The 18,628-nt window shown below is 42.0% G+C and overlaps 1 protein-coding gene and 1 long non-coding RNA gene across 2 annotated transcripts; both read left to right on the forward strand.

Annotated features, from left to right (window-relative positions):
* The first annotated feature begins 570 nt into the window (after nt 1-570).
* LOC136754618 (uncharacterized) lies at nt 571-2,072 on the forward strand. Its single transcript, XR_010817580.1, has 3 exons — nt 571-642; nt 1,329-1,485; nt 1,857-2,072. It is a non-coding gene; the product is annotated as an uncharacterized LOC136754618 (long non-coding RNA).
* A 6,523-nt stretch (nt 2,073-8,595) lies between these two features.
* Nucleotides 8,596-16,401, forward strand: LOC136759314 (alpha-2-macroglobulin-like protein 1). Its single transcript, XM_066714244.1, has 10 exons — nt 8,596-8,638; nt 9,464-9,547; nt 10,256-10,417; nt 10,882-10,963; nt 11,516-11,672; nt 11,803-11,877; nt 12,449-12,611; nt 15,223-15,398; nt 15,779-15,994; nt 16,237-16,401. Exons 1-10 carry the CDS (start codon nt 8,596-8,598, stop codon nt 16,399-16,401), a joined length of 1,323 nt encoding a protein of 440 aa, XP_066570341.1.
* The last annotated feature ends 2,227 nt before the right edge of the window (nt 16,402-18,628 follow it).

Genomic DNA, 18,628 nt, shown 5'->3' on the forward strand with positions numbered 1-18,628 from the left:
CGGGGCTAATCATTGCAAAACACGGATGTAAGCTGGGGCTGATATCAGAATTTTTGTATCGCCATTAAAAATATTTTGTGATATTTGGTAATATCACTATTGAGTGGGGGTTTGGCATATCAGTTTTACCGTATGATGCTGCTTACCTTCTAAAAACACTACAAAACAAAGGATCTTGTTTTATAAACCTCTGTAATTTTATTGCAAAAGCCATTAATATTATACATATGTGTGCAGTCAGAACAGGGGGTCATTTCTATGCGCCTCATCTCACGTTGTGTGGTTTTAAGATCGTCTCTTTTCACCTCATCACTCATGTTATATTAAATCATCAGAGCTGACTGCTTTTTAGAATACATATCTTCAGGACTGAGGAGCTGGTGAAAAGAACTGTCTACTGGCCACACGTTTTATTCCAGCGTTAGTTTGAGCCATGAGTTCATGGCAGTGGCTCATTACTACAGTGTGTGTTGTGTTTTGCCCCGTTAGGGTCTATATTGTGACCTTCCCTGCAGTGATCAGTGGAGGCTCCCAAGCCAAGCTCTGTGGCAGCCTCCTCCATGCCATTCCTCTGAGCAGGAAAAGAGGACACTGCTGGACACGAGCACAGAGGCAATGTTCACCGGCTGTGTGTATTTTCAGGTGGGCACTGAAACTAGGCAGGCCGCTGCTGCTCCATTGGTCACTCAGTCAGGCTGTCAGTGAGGCGGCGAGGCAGGGAGAGAGCTGCAGGACTTTAAAGCTGTCTCATGAGGAAACAGATACCTACAGAAATATTCCTTCTTAACAAGAGGTAATTTTTATCCAAAGGTTAAATGTACTTGGCTTATAAGACCATTGAAAATCCAGCTATCACTACAACAGTGTCAACTGACTTTTACATTTGTTTAGCCTGGTTGCAGAAATAGATGACTTCAAACATTAAACTGTACATATCGGTTTTATTCTTAATTGTATACAAATCTCTTAGTCCTAGTTTTATTGTTTTGTAGTAGGTTCATTATATTAACTCATGCCAGACAAAGACACTCTGAATGAAGCCTACAAATATTTTCTCCTAGGCCCTTGTGACTACCACTTAAAAACATGAATGACATCTCAGTGTAGCCTGTGATGTTCAGCGGGTGACCAGTATAGTGTTCAGCAATGTCATTCTTATCCCATTCACACTAGAAAATATATAAGAAAATTATATATATATAAGATTAGACCTGTTTCTGTGGTGATCCCTTCCAAGAGCAGGAAGTGAAAGTGTGCTTTTGCAGGGTTGTGAGGGAACACTGACCAGCATCCTCCCATGCCCTGATCCGCTCCTTTCTCTCCTACAGGCGCCTCTGGTGGAAGAGGATACCACAGGGAACATTGAAGTGGAAATGCGCGGGCACACATTCAGCCACAAACAGCGCTCTCTCTTCATGTTCAAAAAGACAAAAAAGCTTATGATCATCCAGACGGACAAACCCATCTACAAACCAGGACAGAAAGGTGCTCCCTCTGTCCTTCCCTCCCTCTTCCTCTTCCTCTGAAGATGTGAGATGTTGCTGTACCAGTCTGCAATACTCGTTCAACCCAGCTCGTGTGGATTAAAGATGCCAGCAACTTCTCCTCACAAGAAGAGATGGTGCCACCTTTGTATAATGGCAAAATACCGAACCAATTTAACTCATACTCGCCTACCTCAATATCAAAAGAATAAATATGTTTTCATTATCTACACAGTGAGCTGCTGTTTGAGAGCAGCTGCCAAGTGGGGAAAACAGCTAATTCCACACCAACCAGTAACAAGCAAGACTTGTATGAACACCATCACACCGTTTATCGTCATCTGACTTTTCCTTTTTCTTCTATTACTCCAGTGCGATTCCGGATCATCTCTCTTAGCAAAGATTTTGCCCCCATCCTGGCCTTGGTAAGGGAAAAGATCCACAGTGGGTACTTTATATCACCACATGCAAGGACACAGCTTCATATTCACAGGGCATTTAAAGGATAAGTGAATCGATATTGCCGACAACAGCTGCTATTATCAATGTCAATCCACAAGCCTTATTGTGTAGATGGAGGGGCGGAAACATTTCAAGAGCAAACAGATTTTACAACCATATAGGAGTTGCAAAAGTCCAACAGTCAACAACTAACCCTCATCAGAGGGGTATGTTCCTGCTGGGATAAACGCACAAGGGATGAGAAGTTGGGGAACTGAGGTGTATTTAGGCAAACAATTAAACACATGAGGGCAATCTGCAAAGTTGGATGACCCAGACTCAGAGTCAGGGACAGGGGTAGGAGGGAAATCTTTATCTCCTGTAGTTTGGTTATGGGCACAGGTGTGCAAATGAATACTGTTTGGAAAACTCTATAGCTGGGGTATCCAAACTATGGCCCATTTATAATTTATAAAAGCCCTGTGACATGGTCTGTAAATTAAAGTTAAATGGTGCCTGTGTGAGTATTTTCCTCCATAAGTGGTAAAGTTAGGCTATAGGCTACACTACAGCCTACAATAGACTTGCTGGTGTCACTGTTCAATGAAGTCTCACTAGTGAAACTAAAGTTAAGGCATAAGCACAGTGACAGCCCAGAGCGCTGGAATTCTGAAATAAATACTCGATCAGGATCTTCATATACACTCACCTAAAGGATTATTAGGAACACCTGTTCAATTTCTCATTAATGCAATTATCTAACCAACCAATCACATGGCAGTTGCTTCAATGCATTTAGGGGTGTGGTCCTGGTCAAGACAATCTCCTGAACTCCAAACTGAATGTCTGAATGGGAAAGAAAGGTGATTTAAGCAATTTTGAGCGTGGCATGGTTGTTGGTGCCAGACGGGCCGGTCTGAGTATTTCACAATCTGCTCAGTTACTGGGATTTTCACGCACAACCATTTCTAGGGTTTACAAAGAATGGTGTGAAAAGGGAAAAACATCCAGTATGCGGCAGTCCTGTGGGCGAAAATGCCTTGTTGATGCTAGAGGTCAGAGGAGAATGGGCCTACTGATTCAAGCTGATAGAAGAGCAACTTTGACTGAAATAACCACTCGTTACAACTGAGGTATGCAGCAAAGCATTTGTGAAGCTACAACACGTACAACCTTGAGCCGGATGGGCTACAACAGCAGAAGACCCCACCGGGTACCACTCATCTCCACTACAAATAGGAAAAAGAGGCTACAATTTGCACAAGCTCACCAAAATTGGACAGTTGAATACTGGAAAAATGTTGCCTGGTCTGATGAGTCTCGATTTCTGTTGAGACATTCAGATGGTAGAGTCAGAATTTGGCGTAAACAGAATGAGAACATGGATCTATCATGCCTTGTTACCACTGTGCAGGCTGGTGGTGGTGGTGTAATGGTGTGGGGGATGTTTTCTTGGCACACTTTAGGCCCCTTAGTGCCAATTGGGCATCGTTTAAATGCCACGGCCTACCTGAGCATTGTTTCTGACCATGTCCATCCCTTTATGACCACCATGTACCCATCCTCTGATGGCTACTTCCAGCAGGATAATGCACCATGTCACAAAGGTCGAATCATTTCAAATTGGTTTCTTGAACATGACAATGAGTTCACTGTACTAAACTGGCCCCCACAGTCACCAGATCTCAACCCAATAGAGCATCTTTGTGATGTGGTGGAACGGGAGCTTCGTGCCCTGGATGTGCATCCCACAAATCTCCATCAACTGCAAGATGCTATCCTATCATTATGGGCCAACATTTCTAAAGAATGCTTTCAGCACCTTGTTGAATCAATGCCACGTAGAATTAAGGCAGTTCTGAAGGCGAAAGGGGGTCAAACACAGTATTAGTATGGTGTTCCTAATTATCCTTTAGGTGAGTGTATGTCCTGCCTCCTAAAGACAAGCCAATCATACATCAGAGAGTTTGTGACAGGTTGAAATTATTTTAAACAAGAAACTGGGAAAAGATAATGCTGGAAATGTTATGCAAGCAGGTGATCGGCTGTAAAGTCTTCATCACGAAACAGTGGAATATAAGTAAAATATATTGTTTTATATATTTACATTTTGTATTGGATAAATACTGGCATTAACAACCAACGTATTGTATTTGCATTGTGTTTTCGTTGTTCCAATGTACAAACATGATCAGGTGTATTTGCGCTAGTATTAGACTACAGACCTACCTATATAACATAACAATAATGATAATAATAATTTCTGATCATACTGCATGGCATAATCTTGCATTTAAATATGATTATTAAAAAATACATTACTATGATGATGATGATGATGATGTTAGGTTATGTAGCCTAATATTAGCACATTATTTATTTATTCCATCTCAGAGTACTCTGTGGTAGGAGCAGCCGCAGTTTGCTACGATGATTGAAATTCTTTGATTAGTAGGCTCTTAATTACATTACTATTTTGTCACTGTGATGTGGCATACCAATATGTAAAATATTTTGTTTTGTAAGCCTACCCTTACTCTTTATTTTATATGATTTCATACTCAGTTCACACCACCTCAGATACAGTGTATAATGTTATTGTAACTTCCTAGCCAGAAGTATTCAAAATTGATTTTAGAGACAATCAATCTGCCCATATATTGTATGCAGTCTATAAATACCACTGTGAACACTTCGTCACAGTAGGGTTCACACATTGTCAATGGGCGGCACCCTGGATAGACTACAGTAAACTCTAACTGGGGTGCTTGTGAAGTATGTTCTTTGCTTAAAGTAAATAGCCACTGATTTATTGGTGTTCATCTTTTTACAGTACAGCACTGTGGAGATCAGGGTAAGTGCATTTTGCCAATCAATACAGATGAATTAGATCACCCCAAGCAGCTGGCATGCATACAGTGCATCCGGAAAGTATTCACAGCGCTTCACTTCACATTTTGTTATGTTACAGCCTTATTCCAAAATTCATTATTTTCCTCAAAATTCTACAAACAATACCCCATAATGACAATGTGAAAGAAGTTTGTTTGAAATCTTTGCAAATTTATTAAAAATAAAAAAACACATGTACATAAGTATTCACAGCTCCAGAGCGCTCTCAGGGTTGTGCATCAAAATATTAGGTTGAGGGTCCCATCATTTTTGTCCATGCAATTTTCATTTGTTTTATTATTTACAATATTATGTTGAAAAACTAAATCAAAAGCAAATGGTGGATGCCAATTACTTTTGTCAGTTGATGAAATTGTGCATTCTTCGTTTTTTGTGGAGGGGTGTCAACAAATGTGAGCACGTCTGTTTTTATCACCATCACCTTCAGACTATAACGATCCACTGCTGGGTGAAGGCCTCCCCAAGAGATTTCCATCTAGAGCTTCTCTTGTCCCTGTCACACCTGCACATTTTATAATTGAATCTTCCCATCTTTTATGTGGTCATCTTCTAGGTCATTTTTCCTCTCTTGGTATCCATTCGATAGCTTCCTTTGTCCATCTCTGAGCTGTTATTCTTGCAATGTGTCTGGCCCTTTGCCATTAACATTTTCACTCTTTCAATGATGTCACATATTTTCATTTGTTCTCAGATGAAAATGAAAAAAATACTATATATATGTATATATTATTTTTTTCATTTTCATCTGAGAACAAATGAAAATATGTGACATCATTGAAAGAGTGAAAATGAGTGAAAATATATATATTGTATATGATATGGTGGTGTTTGTGTGTGTGGTTGTTTCATGATTGTAATCTGAAGCTATACTTATGGCTAAGGATAAATGAACCAACTGTTCAGCAAACATCTGCCCTACTTTGTTCTCCCCCCTATTGGTCTGTCTCTCCCTTCTTGCTCTCTCTCCCTCCCTCTTTCTCTCCATCTACCCCCCCCTCTCCTTTCCTACCATCCTCTCCCCAGGATCCAGAAAACAACCGTATTGCTCAGTGGCTGAACCAGACATCTGACAGGAGCATTCTGGATCTGTCGCACCAGTTGAACTCTGAAGCCAAATTGGGCCGATACTCTCTGACTGTCTGGAATAGTGACGGACTGAGAGATGAAATTCAATTCACTGTCAAGGAGTACGGTGAGTCTCTCTGGGGGGGAGATACAGCTCTCTTTGATGCCTACGGACTTTCAATCTGTGCTCACATGGTCAACCCTATTTTTATTGTTCATGTGATCATCAACTACAGGGTGATTTGTTTTATAATCCTTGGAACATTTCAGTTGCTTAGCTGTGTCACCATGGCAGTCTTGGAACCAACATTTCAGAAGACTTTAGGTGCATATTAGAATAAAGTGCTCAACCTTAATCCACACACAACTGATACAAGAGGTGAATTCAGTCTCCACAGACACTTTGCCACTTGGACACATTGTTTCACAAAGAGGTCTGCAGCTGTTCTAATAAATGTACTTCCTGCCCACAGTCCTGCCCAAGTTTGAGGTCACTGTTACATGACCCTCCATGGTCACTGTCCTGAACACGGAAGCCAAAGTTCAAGTGTGTGCCAGGTGAGTCCAGTTCGTGCAATGCCATTATGTGTATTTTATATAGATGATGTACTTATGTACACATACAAGTCATGTCTCTGGTGTGGGCTGACACCACGTTGAACAGCAGCCAGCCAATCCAAAGTGCAGCATGTCAAATTGCTGCAGTGCCAGGTGGGCAGTCAAACCTGGTTGCTAAAGGTGGACAAATTATGCTTGCCCACATGTGCACCTGAATTCCTCCAATGAAACTAGTTGCTACATTCAAGAGATCTGTTATAGCTATGCGCTGACAGAGCTGGAGTTATTTAGTAGAATCTGGTTAGGATAACATTGAGTAAAACACACAATGAGGCTAGACATGGACATACAAGTGGCTTCACCTACGGTGCCTTTCCTTTGGTCCGATTAGAAGGTTTGCCCACTGACAAAGAAATGATCAGTCTATAATTTTAATGGTAGGTGTATTTTAACAGTGAGAGACAGAATAACAACAACAAAATCCAGAAAAACGCATTTCAAAAAAGTTATAAATTGATTTGCATGTTAATGAGGGAAATAAGTATTTGACCCCTTCGACTTAGTACTTGGTGGCAAAACCCTTGTTGGCATAAACAGAGGTCAGACGTTTCTTGAAGTTGGCCACCAGGTTTGCACACACCTCTTTGCAGATCCTCTCCAAGACCTTAATGTGCTTAATGTGCTTCTTCTTGAGCCACTCCTTTGTTGCCTTGGCTGTGTGTTTTGGGTCATTGTCATGCTGGAATACCCATCCACGACCCATTTTCAATGCCCTGGCTGAGGGAAGGAGGTTCTCACCCAAGATTTGACGGTACATGGCCCCGTCCATCGTCCCTTTGATGCGGTGCAGTTGTCCTGTCCCCTTAGCAGAAACACCCCCAAAGCATAATGTTTCCACCTCCATGTTTGACTGTGGGGATGGTGTTCTTGGGGTCATTCCTCCTCCTCCAAACACGGCGAGTTGAGTTGATGCCAAAGAGCTCGATTTTGGTCTCATCTGACCACAACACTTTCTCCCAGTTCTCCTCTGAATCATTCAGATGTTCATTGGCAAACTTCAGACGGGCCTGTACATGTGCTTTCTTGAGCATGGGGAGCTTGCGGGCGCTGCAGGATTTCAGTCCTTCACAGCGTAGTGTGTTACCAATTGTTTTCTTGGTGACTGTGGTCCCAGCTGCCTTCAGATCATTAACAAGATCCTCCCGTGTAGTTCTGGGCTGATTCCTCACCGTTCTCATGATCATTGAATCTCCACGAGGTGAGATCTTGCATGGAGCCCCAGACCATTTGCGAATAATCACACTAACTGTTGTCACCTTCTCACCAAGCTGCTTGGCGATGGTTTTGTAGCCCATTCCAGCCTTGTGTAGGTCCACAATCTTGTCCCTGACATCCTTGGACAGCTCTTTGGTCTTGGCCATGGTGGAGAGTTTGGAATGATTGATTGCTTCTGTGGACAGGTGTCTTTTATACAGGTAACGAGCTGAGATTAGGAGCACTCCCTTTAAGAGAGTGCTCCTAATCTCAGCTCGTTACCTGTATAAAAGACACCTGGAAGCCAGAAATCTTGCTGATTGATGGGGATCAAATACTTATTTCCCTCATTAACATGCAAATCAATTTATAACTTTTTTGAAATGCGTTTTTCTGGATTTTTTTGTTGTTATTCTGTCTCTCACTGTTAAAATACACCTACCATTAAAATTATAGACTGATCATTTCTTTGTCAGTGGGCAAACGTACAAAATCAGCAGGGGATCAAATACTTTTTTCCCTCACTGTATACTCATATCTGGGCATGCACGACACACAAATCTTGGAAAGAGAAAGAATGTAAAAACAAAAGAAAGAAAGAAAGAAACACGCTCCACTTTCACTTTGAGAGTGCGCCTTACCATTGGAGGGCACAGCAAAGATTTGTACTGGTCGTAGCCTCATTCAATTTTGGCAAAATATATTTTAAGCTAAAACGTATTGAACATTTTTTTCCCCCTCACCAAGGAGGCTGCCGGAGCCCGGCTCTGATGAGCTCCGGCCCAATTTAACCCCTGTTTAAAGGTATCATCCAGATACTGTTCTTGCTGAAATACTGCACAGTTATAACAGTCTCTTCTCTCATCTGCAGCCTGAAGGGATGCGAAAGACCATCAGCCACAACTGGCTGCTGTGTCCAAAAGGTCAGTCTCCATATCTTTTTGCCTGGCTTCCTCCTGGTCCCTCTGTCTGACCTTCTCCTTCACTATGCATGTGCTGCTCTGATGTAATGAAGAGTCACTGGAAAAGTACATTGGAAAAATAATGTGTATACAGGTAGCCTTTAAAACAAGGAAATGGCTCCATCAGATACAGGAGCCATTGATCAAGCATACCCAAACCCAATACATTAGAATGAAGCAGTGATAGAAGGTCAGATTGACTGTAACTACTGCACAAAGGTCCATGTTATTTATTCTGTTACATATGTCCTCGTGCAATAGCTTCAGAGGGCAGGAGTGACATAAATTAATCAAACCCTCTCCAATTGACAAGACATTAGGGATGTTTTTCAGACTGGCTCAACTGACTTAATATTGCTGTTCAGAATAGGCCTACAACATAACTGAAATTGGAAAGAGGTTATAATGGATCACTAACCTCCACTTATAAAAAAATGCACATTATTCCTTTCCTCTTTTTTATCACATGCTGGGATGCCAATGGAACCATACTTCGAACCAACTCTTAAGTTGCCGTTCTCTTGCCATTCATGTCCTGTCAGCCGCTCACTGTATTTCACCATTCTAAGATTCTCAAATTCAAATTACATTAATCACTCGACCACCTCTGCCCACTTATGCCATCATAACTAACATTTGGCTCTTGTTGGCTGCTGTTCCACTGTGAGTTTAACAATTTCCCAAAAAATGACAGTCAAGTAACACCTGATAGTAAGTTGTGAAAAGTAGTGTCAGATGCACCCCAATGCAGGTTTGTAGTTGCTGATCTATTCTTTGTGCTTCCAGGCAGCATAGTAAAGGAAGAGGTCCAGTTGCAGCTCCCAGAAGTCATTGTGGAGGGATCTGCCCGAGCCTCCATCTCTGTTTTGGGTACAATCCACAGGCACCGTACAGCTACACTCACTCATTCATCATAACTAAACAAGTGTGTAGATGGCAATGGCAGCAATGCATAGGGAAGCATAATGCAGATACTCTACTTGCTGTTCAATGTCACCCTCCATAGCCCTGGGGCCGGTTGCAGAAAAGGTCTTAAATGCTTTTAAGAAAAATGTTTTGGTCTTAGTTTTAAATTTAAGCCCAAAAATAAATTGGCCTGTTGCACAGAAGAAAAATAAAATCTGTTTGGTCTCAAATTTAAGTAATTTTTTAAGCCTAGTCTACACCAGGCTTAAATGGGAAAAAGGTATCTCTTGCTATAGAAACTGACATGAAACCAACATGGCAGCACCTATGCCAGTTAAAGATCGGCAAAACCCTTCTCATATAAATTTTTAATTCAGAAATAACACAGGAGAATGAAAAAGCTCCACAAAATTGTTCCAATACTTAGCTACATAAACAAGATACAAAGTAATGGAAGTTTGACTATTAATAGACTTACTAGACCTATCAACAACTGGTAAGCCAGAGCTAATGTGGGACCTGCAGGATTTTGTTTCGTGCAACGGTGTTATCGGAAGGTTTTACATAAGTCCAATTTCACAGGACCTAGACTAAGGCGAAGACTTATAAGCGAAATATATAGGAGAGCCATGAAGGTCCTGTTTTTTAATCTCTCCCCCTTCCTGTCTGCAGGGGACCTGTTGGGCCGGGCTTTGCAAAACCTGGACAGCCTCCTTGTGATGGCCTATGGCTGTGGGGAGCAGAACATGGTGCAGTTCGCCCCCAACATCTACATCCTCAAGTACCTGGAGAGCACAGGACAGCTGACCCAGGCCTCTGAGTACCTGATGAGCGGTGAGTCTGGGTCTGGGTGAGTCTTCACACAAAAACCTCAGCTTTCTCTAGTGAGTAGCTTTCAAAAGCAGTAAACCCTGTTTGATAAGTGATCACAACCGCTAAAACAACTTTGACCAAAGAGGACCTGTGATTTTACTGTGATGTTGGTTCAGCAATAAACTTAAAGCTGGTCTTATCCACCCTACTTGGATCTCATCAAGTAATTAATTGAAAGATGCCAATTAATCAGCAACTACAGCAACTCCTAAGTGTGTCCCGGTGAGCCATACAGACAGCTTTCCCACCATTTCCCAAACAGGGGCTTGGAGCACATAGTTGTAGTGGTCGGGGGGGGGGGAGTGACCTGACTTAATGCATTATAAATCATGTAAACAATTGAAGCGCCAAGCCGGTTATTCAATTTTGAATTACTCTGAACTAAAACTATGAAAAACTTGTTTCTCTCAATCACCCTGGTAAAGGTTACCAACAGGAGCTCAACTACATGCATAATGACGGATCTTATAGCGCTTTTGGCAAGTCAGACAGCTCAGGAAATACATGGTGAGTTCTGTGGCTGTTCTGTGTACCACTGTGCCCTCAAGCTGCTGCAGCAGAAATAAATCCTCATAGAATAGTAGGTATATATCAGGGGTAGGACATCAAGAACTAGTTAGATAATTAGGCAGAAGTAGTCAACGTTGAAGTGTGATACTTGACCAGCTGTCTTTTTTTCTTTGTTAGGTATATCTATATCCGTTGATTATCTGTGCAGTGTTTTGATCTCTGAACCCAAGCTTTATGAACTTAATCAATTATTGTTTTACATTGCCTCTACTTTTCAAAATTAAAGACTTGAAATGGACTTGGAATGCAAATTCTGTAGTTTTTTTGTTTTGTTTTTACATCAAGCTTCTTGCTTCTTGCTAGTGGAAACCCATCACCAAGTAGTGGGATTAAAATTTGAAAATGGCGGTCGCATTACATTTTGATGATCAAAACGCTGCTTTAACATGTGCAATTTATGCTCTCTTCACATAAAAAGCTTGCATGAGTGTTTTACTGCTCTGCTGTGGATTGTGTGGACTTTAACCCAGCCTGCCCTCCGTTCTTCAGGTTGACCGCATTTGTGATGAAGTCATTCGGTGGCGCCCAGTCCTACATCTTCATCGATCCCAGCAACATCCAGAGTGCCAAGGCCTGGCTGGAAGCGCGACAGGAAAATAATGGCTGTTTCCAAAGCGTGGGGAAGCTTTTCAACAATAGAATGAAGGTCAGAGAAAGAGGGGTATTTAGAGGCACTGGGAATGGAAGAAGAGTAGAAGACGGAATGTGTTTCTACAAGGATGCTGAAGTGATACTGCAGAGCACGTGTGTGAAGCAGTGTGGATTGTGTGTTCCAGGGTGGAGTGAGTGATGAGGTGACCCTGACTGCCTACATCGCTGCCGCCATGTTGGAACTGAACACCTCTGTGTCGGTGAGTGTCCTTCTATCATTTCTTCCATTCTCTCTCTCCATCTCTCTCATTTCACCCACAGGCCCTCGTTCGCATCTTACAGCTCCGGAACAGAATCCGGAAACCGTATTCTCTCTGGGGTTCTTGGGAACATTTACCCATTTATCTGTGATCCAGAGACAACATGGAAGAAAGCGATTTTTGAAAATATAACAAAATACAGTTGACGATAGAGTGAGTAAAACATGAAGAGTAAAGATGTGCTGGAGTTCCATATGATAAACCTGCAAAAGGAGTATATAATAGACCTCAGAATTGGTCAACAGCTGCTAGTAGCTCTGTCCTGGTGCAAATAGTTCAGTCTGGTGCTGAATATGTGGGTTGCTGATGTGCTAATAAAAGAGTTGGTTGGTCTTCCATTTAATATTTTTTTTACAAGATTGCTAATATATTGCCATTTTTATTCATTTTTACCTTCAGTACATTGTTATTACCAATACATTTACCAATGTAGTATCTGGAGACACAAGGTATCTGACATAACTCTTTGTTCGGCCTGGAAATCAGTTTGTGTTCTCGTTCTTTCTCTCAGGAGCCCGTATTAAACAGCAGTCTGTCATGCCTGAGGGCTGCAGTCCACAACCTGACCAACACTTACGCTGCTGCTCTGCTCACCTACACCTTCACCCTGGCTGGAGAGGAGGACACCAGGGCCAGCCTTCTCGCCAAGGTGGATGTGCTGGACACCACTGAGGGTAAAGACCAGGCTCACTGTCCATAAGCGCTGCTCCTGGAAAGACTCAATTGCCTTTACAGGTGTCTTCAATCAGTGGTTCAAGATCAAATGCATCTTGACTACATAAGCCAATAGTCAATTCCATGATTTGCATGGTTACAATAAAAACCTTTCAGTAGATCCAGAGCTCCAGAACCAGGGCTGCAGACCCAGCACTCCTTCAGTTGGAAACACTGGCGACTGCACTGGAGTGTGAGATAAAAGCCTGGTCCACATTTGTCAACATGAAATCAGAATGGATCAACACAGAAAATGTCCATAATGTCAAAATGAAAAATATAATCTGCAAATTGTTCTAAATTAATTACAAATACAAAACAAAAGTTACAGAAAATAATTGAATGCATAAGTAATCACCCCCTTCAGTCAATATTTGGTATAGGCACCATTTTTGTTCATTTTAAAATGATGTTAAAATTACATTTGTTTCAGTTCATTTTTGCATCGTTGCAGTCTACTTCATGTCTGGACTCACTATCACTCAGGGTGTCTTGTTTGAGCCTCTTTTCAAGTTTGAGTACTAGGAGTTTATGCTGTATTTATCCACTAGGGGGAAGCAAGTCACCATAGAGCAACCTACTGTGGCAGCATATCTGTGTCTGCAGTGCCCCCCTGTGGACATCAGAGGAAATTACAGCATTTTCCTCTGCATCTCTGCCGACCACTCTTCTTAGCACCTGTGAACTTTAATGTGATTGTACACCCCCTGGAAACTGTATTGGTCTGCGAATTCATGTGGAAGGACATAGATCAAGGGAGGTTTATTAATCAGCCCTAATCAGTACATTATTTGAGTCACTTCATAAATTATATCTATCTATCTATCTATCTATCTATCTATCTATCTATCTATCTATCTATCTATCTATATATATATACACTCACCTAAAGGATTATTAGGAACACCTGTTCAATTTCTCATTAATGCAATTATCTAACCAACCAATCACATGGCAGTTGCTTCAATGCATTTAGGGGTGTGGTCCTGGTCAAGACAATCTCCTGAACTCCAAACTGAATGTCTGAATGGGAAAGAAAGGTGATTTAAGCAATTTTGAGCGTGGCATGGTTGTTGGTGCCAGACGGGCCGGTCTGAGTATTTCACAATCTGCTCAGTTACTGGGATTTTCACACACAACCATTTCTAGGGTTTACAAAGAATGGTGTGAAAAGGGAAAAACATCCAGTATGCGGCAGTCCTGTGGGCGAAAATGCCTTGTTGATGCTAGAGGTCAGAGGAGAATGGGCCGACTGATTCAAGCTGATAGAAGAGCAACTTTGACTGAAATAACCACTCGTTACAACCGAGGTATGCAGCAAAGCATTTGTGAAGCCACAACACGTACAACCTTGAGGCGGATGGGCTACAACAGTAGAAGACCCCACCGGGTACCACTCATCTCCACTACAAATAGGAAAAAGAGGCTACAATTTGCACAAGCTCACCAAAATTGGACAGTTGAAGACTGGAAAAATGTTGCCTGGTCTGATGAGTCTCGATTTCTGTTGAGACATTCAGATGGTAGAGTCAGAATTTGGCGTAAACAGAATGAGAACATGGATCCATCATGCCTTGTTACCACTGTGCAGGCTGGTGGTGGTGGTGTAATGGTGTGGGGGATGTTTTCTTGGCACACTTTAGGCCCCTTAGTGCCAATTGGGCATCGTTTAAATGCCACGGCCTACCTGAGCATTGTTTCTGACCATGTCCATCCCTTTATGACCACCATGTACCCATCCTCTGATGGCTACTTCCAGCAGGATAATGCACCATGTCACAAAGGTCGAATCATTTCAAATTGGTTTCTTGAACATGACAATGAGTTCACTGTACTAAACTGGCCCCCACAGTCACCAGATCTCAACCCAATAGAGCATCTTTGGGATGTGGTGGAACGGGAGCTTCGTGCCCTGGATGTGCATCCCACAAATCTCCATCAACTGCAAGATGCTATCCTATCAATATGGGCCAACATTTCTAAAGAATGCTTTCAGCACCTTGTTGAATCAATGCCACGTAGAATTAAGGCAGTTCTGAAGGCGAAAGGGGGTCAAACACAGTATTAGTATGGTGTTCCTAATAATCCTTTAGGTGAGTGTATACTAAATGGAAAGATTACATACTATTATTGGTACCTATTTTCTCTACTAAAAGTGACAGCACTGCATCTCAGCTACATTATTATGCAATGCAATTATGAATATGTGTCATGCCTATAACAAACAGCAATAAAGATTCAGGTGTAGTACCAATGGTATTATTATTATTTATACATGTATTTTGAATCCAGAATAATATAAAAAAGGAAAAAGAACATTAATTCAAACAATAATCTGTACTAGTGTTTTCTATGGGTGCGTTCACAAGTCACAGACTTTCACAATTCTGTCCAGAATCTGCAGATTCAGAAGATTCTAAACCATTGGCTAAATTGATCAATGTTTGCGCAGAATAACAGAAATCTGCATGCCGTGAACATCCTATATCATATAATCAAGGTTTAATTGCAACAAATGTTGCTCTTTCCCTCTCCAACATAATTCAACATAATTCTCTCTCTCTCTCCCTCTCTCCGTGCTGCTGTGCATCTTAGCTGACTCCCTGTCAGTAGAGATGAACTCCTATACTCTGCTGGCACTCCTCAGCCACCAACCCCTGTCCTCCTCTGACCTGGGCCACGCATCTAGGATTGTTAGCTGGCTGATCAAGCATCAGAACCACTATGGAGGATTCTCTTCCACACAGGTACCACTGATCAGCTGTTTATCTTTCGAATAAGTACTGCCCAAAGGGGGTGGGGTTACGCCTGTCACCACTGATACCTATCGATACATATCGCACTTTGTTGGACACATGTCGGGGGTGATGAGAAATTCCAGCAGTCTCTGGCCCACCCCTATACCCCCAAGCAACTCGACAATTGGCAACACTGGTTGGGGGTGGTGTGGACACGAGTGATGGACCCATTGCAGTGTGCGAGGCAGCACGAGGGATTCTATTCCCCATACTTCCTAGTGCCCAAGAAAGATAGCAGTTTCCGCCCCATCTTGGATCTGAGACACTTGTCTTAAGGTTGTTGTTAATACCTGTAAAGGAGTGACCCTCTCTGTTGTATGTGTATACAGGACACAGTGGTAGCTCTGCAGGCCCTGTCTCTCTATGGGGCCGTGGCATTCAACAAAGAGAGCTTGAGCTCGGTGACAGTGCGTTCAACAGGGGGAGAACACCACCACTTCACTTTGGACCAAAGCAACAGCCTGCTGTACCAGGAGAAGGACCTGCAGGACCTCCTGGGGGTGTACAGTGTGGAGGCAGAGGGCACAGGCTGTGCGTCGATCCAGGTCAGTGCATATTCCCTCCTCCAGGTAACTCACAGGCCCATGTCATTGTAACCCTTACCTAGCTTGTATGGTTACTGTAACACTGAAACTGAAGACCATCCCTGAATTGTAGCTAAAATATCTTAGTACCTAACATAACCCTAGACCCACTCTAATCCTGGAATACATCAAAATGGTGAAAAAATTATCCTGTTTCCTGGTCATTTCTATGCCCCTCACTCTTCTCCCAATCTGCCTTCCAGATCGCTCTCCACTACAACATCCCCCCTCCCGCTGACTTTGTCAATTTCCACCTGACCTTGAAGGTTTATCGGCAATACAACACCAGCAGCCAGAACAGAGACCTCAGACTCTTTGCTAACGTAACGTACTTCCATATCTCTCCACATGGTTCTTGTGCTGGTTAATGGCCCTGCACACTGAGAGAAGTGGGAAGGTTACCGCCACTGTACGTACAAATACACATAAACACACACACATATAAAAACATCTAGGGATAGGGGTTCTGAAAAGTATTCACCCCCCTTGGACTTTTCCACATTTCATCGTGTTACAACATGAAATCAGAATGGATCAACACAGAAAATGTCCATAATGTCAAAATGAAAAATCTGCAAATTGTTCTAAATTAATTACAAATACAAAACAAAAGTTACAGAAAATAATTGAATGTATAAGTAATCACCCCCTTCAGTCAATATTTGGTAGAGGCACCTTTTTCAGCAATTACAGCAATGAGTCTATGTGAAAACGTCTCTACCAGCTTTGCATATCTGGACACAGCAATTCTTGCCCATTCTTCTTTGCAAAATTGCTTAAGCTCCATTAAGTTGGATGGGGACCTTTGGTGAACAGCAATTTTCAACTCTTTCCACATATTCCACATTTGGATTGAGGTCCAGGCTTTGACTGGGCCACTCCAGGACATTAACCTTTTTGTTTTTAAGCCACTCCAGTGTGGCTTTGGCTGTATGTTTGGGGTCATTGTCCTGCTGGAAGATGAATCCCAGGTCTCTTGCAGACTTCAGCAGGTTTTCTTCCAGGATTTCTGTGTATTTTGCTGCATCCATTTTGCCCTCTATCTTTACAAGGTTTTGAAGCATCCCCATAGCATAATGCTGCCACCACCATACTTCACGGTAGGGATGGTGTTCTCAGGATGACGTTATGTGTTATGCTTAACGTAGTGCTTAGTGCTGAGGCCACAAAGTTCTATTTTGGGCTCATCAGACCATAGAATCTTCCGCCACTTGGTCTCAGAATCTCCCACATGCCTTCTGCCAATCTCCAGCTGAGATTTGATTCAAGTTTTTTTCAACAATGGCTTTCGTTTTGCCACTCTCCCATAAAGGCCACTTTTGTGAAGCATGCCGGCTATTGTTTGCAGTATGCACAGTGTCTCCCAGCTCAGCAGTGGAAGACTCTAACTCTTTTAGAGTTGCCATAGGCCTCTTGGTGGCCTCCCTGACTAGTGCCCTTCTCGCCCAGATAATCTGTTTTTATGGAAGGCCTAATCTAGGCAGATTGTGCCATATTCTCTCCATTTCTTAATAATGGACTTTACTGTGCTCCAGGGGATATATTCAGTGGCTTGGAAATGTTCTTATATCCTACCCCTGATTGGTGCTTTTGACAAGCCTTATTCCGGATTTGATTTGAATATTCCTTCATCTCCATGATGTAGTTTTTGTTAGGAATTGTACTAACCAACTGTGGGACCTCCCAGAGACAGGTGTATTTAACCTGAAATCATGTGACACACCTTAATTGCACAGAGGTGGATTCCATTCAACTGAAGACAATTGGTTTCACCACAGCTCAATGAGGTGTGTCATTGCAAAGGGGGTGTTTACTTATGCATTCAACTATTTTCTGTTTTGTATTTGTAATTAATTTAGACCAATTTGCAGATTATATTTTTCACTTTGCCATTATGGTCATTTTCTGTGGTGATCAGTGTCAAAAACTCCTGATTAAATCCATTCTGATTTCATATTGTAACACAATGAAATGTGGAAAAGTCCAAGGGGGTGAATACTTTTGAGAGCCACTGTACTTGGCTACTCCAGGGTTTCCATCTCTGGCTCAGTGTCCCAGGAATCTAATTAAACCCATATTAACAGAAATTACTTCCAAAACTATAGCTTTTGTTCCTGTTGTTTTCAGCTCTTGTTCAGTAATAGATTTCTAGTAACCTGTAAACATTTATGGGTAATCTGCAGGAGTGGGAAACCACCACTCTAACAGAGTAATACAGGAAAAACAACAAAAATACAATTAAGGGTTCATAGGCATTCTTGGAAGCTGAGCTGGAATAAAAACCAGAAGACACGGGGGTGGTCTCTTTCAAACATCAGCTGGTAAACCTCTTGGGAAGAAAAGTAACCATGACCGATTCTTGAAACTGTATAAAGTCATATTAAGAAAAAATCCCTCTGTCCTTCAAACACAAATCTAAAAACCCCACAAAAAAAGGGAGTGAGAGACTTCAACAAAATAAACAAATAAATGACCTCAAAGCCATTATTGTGGGCGCATTAAATCTGACAGTAAATATAGTTTTACAGGTACAGTGCTGCATACAGAAAGCCATACCTCTTCTGTGGTCTTTATTAGTCAAGATTTTGACAAAAT

This window comes from Amia ocellicauda, chromosome 1 (assembly GCF_036373705.1).
Source record: "Amia ocellicauda isolate fAmiCal2 chromosome 1, fAmiCal2.hap1, whole genome shotgun sequence".
NCBI lineage: Eukaryota > Metazoa > Chordata > Actinopteri > Amiiformes > Amiidae > Amia > Amia ocellicauda.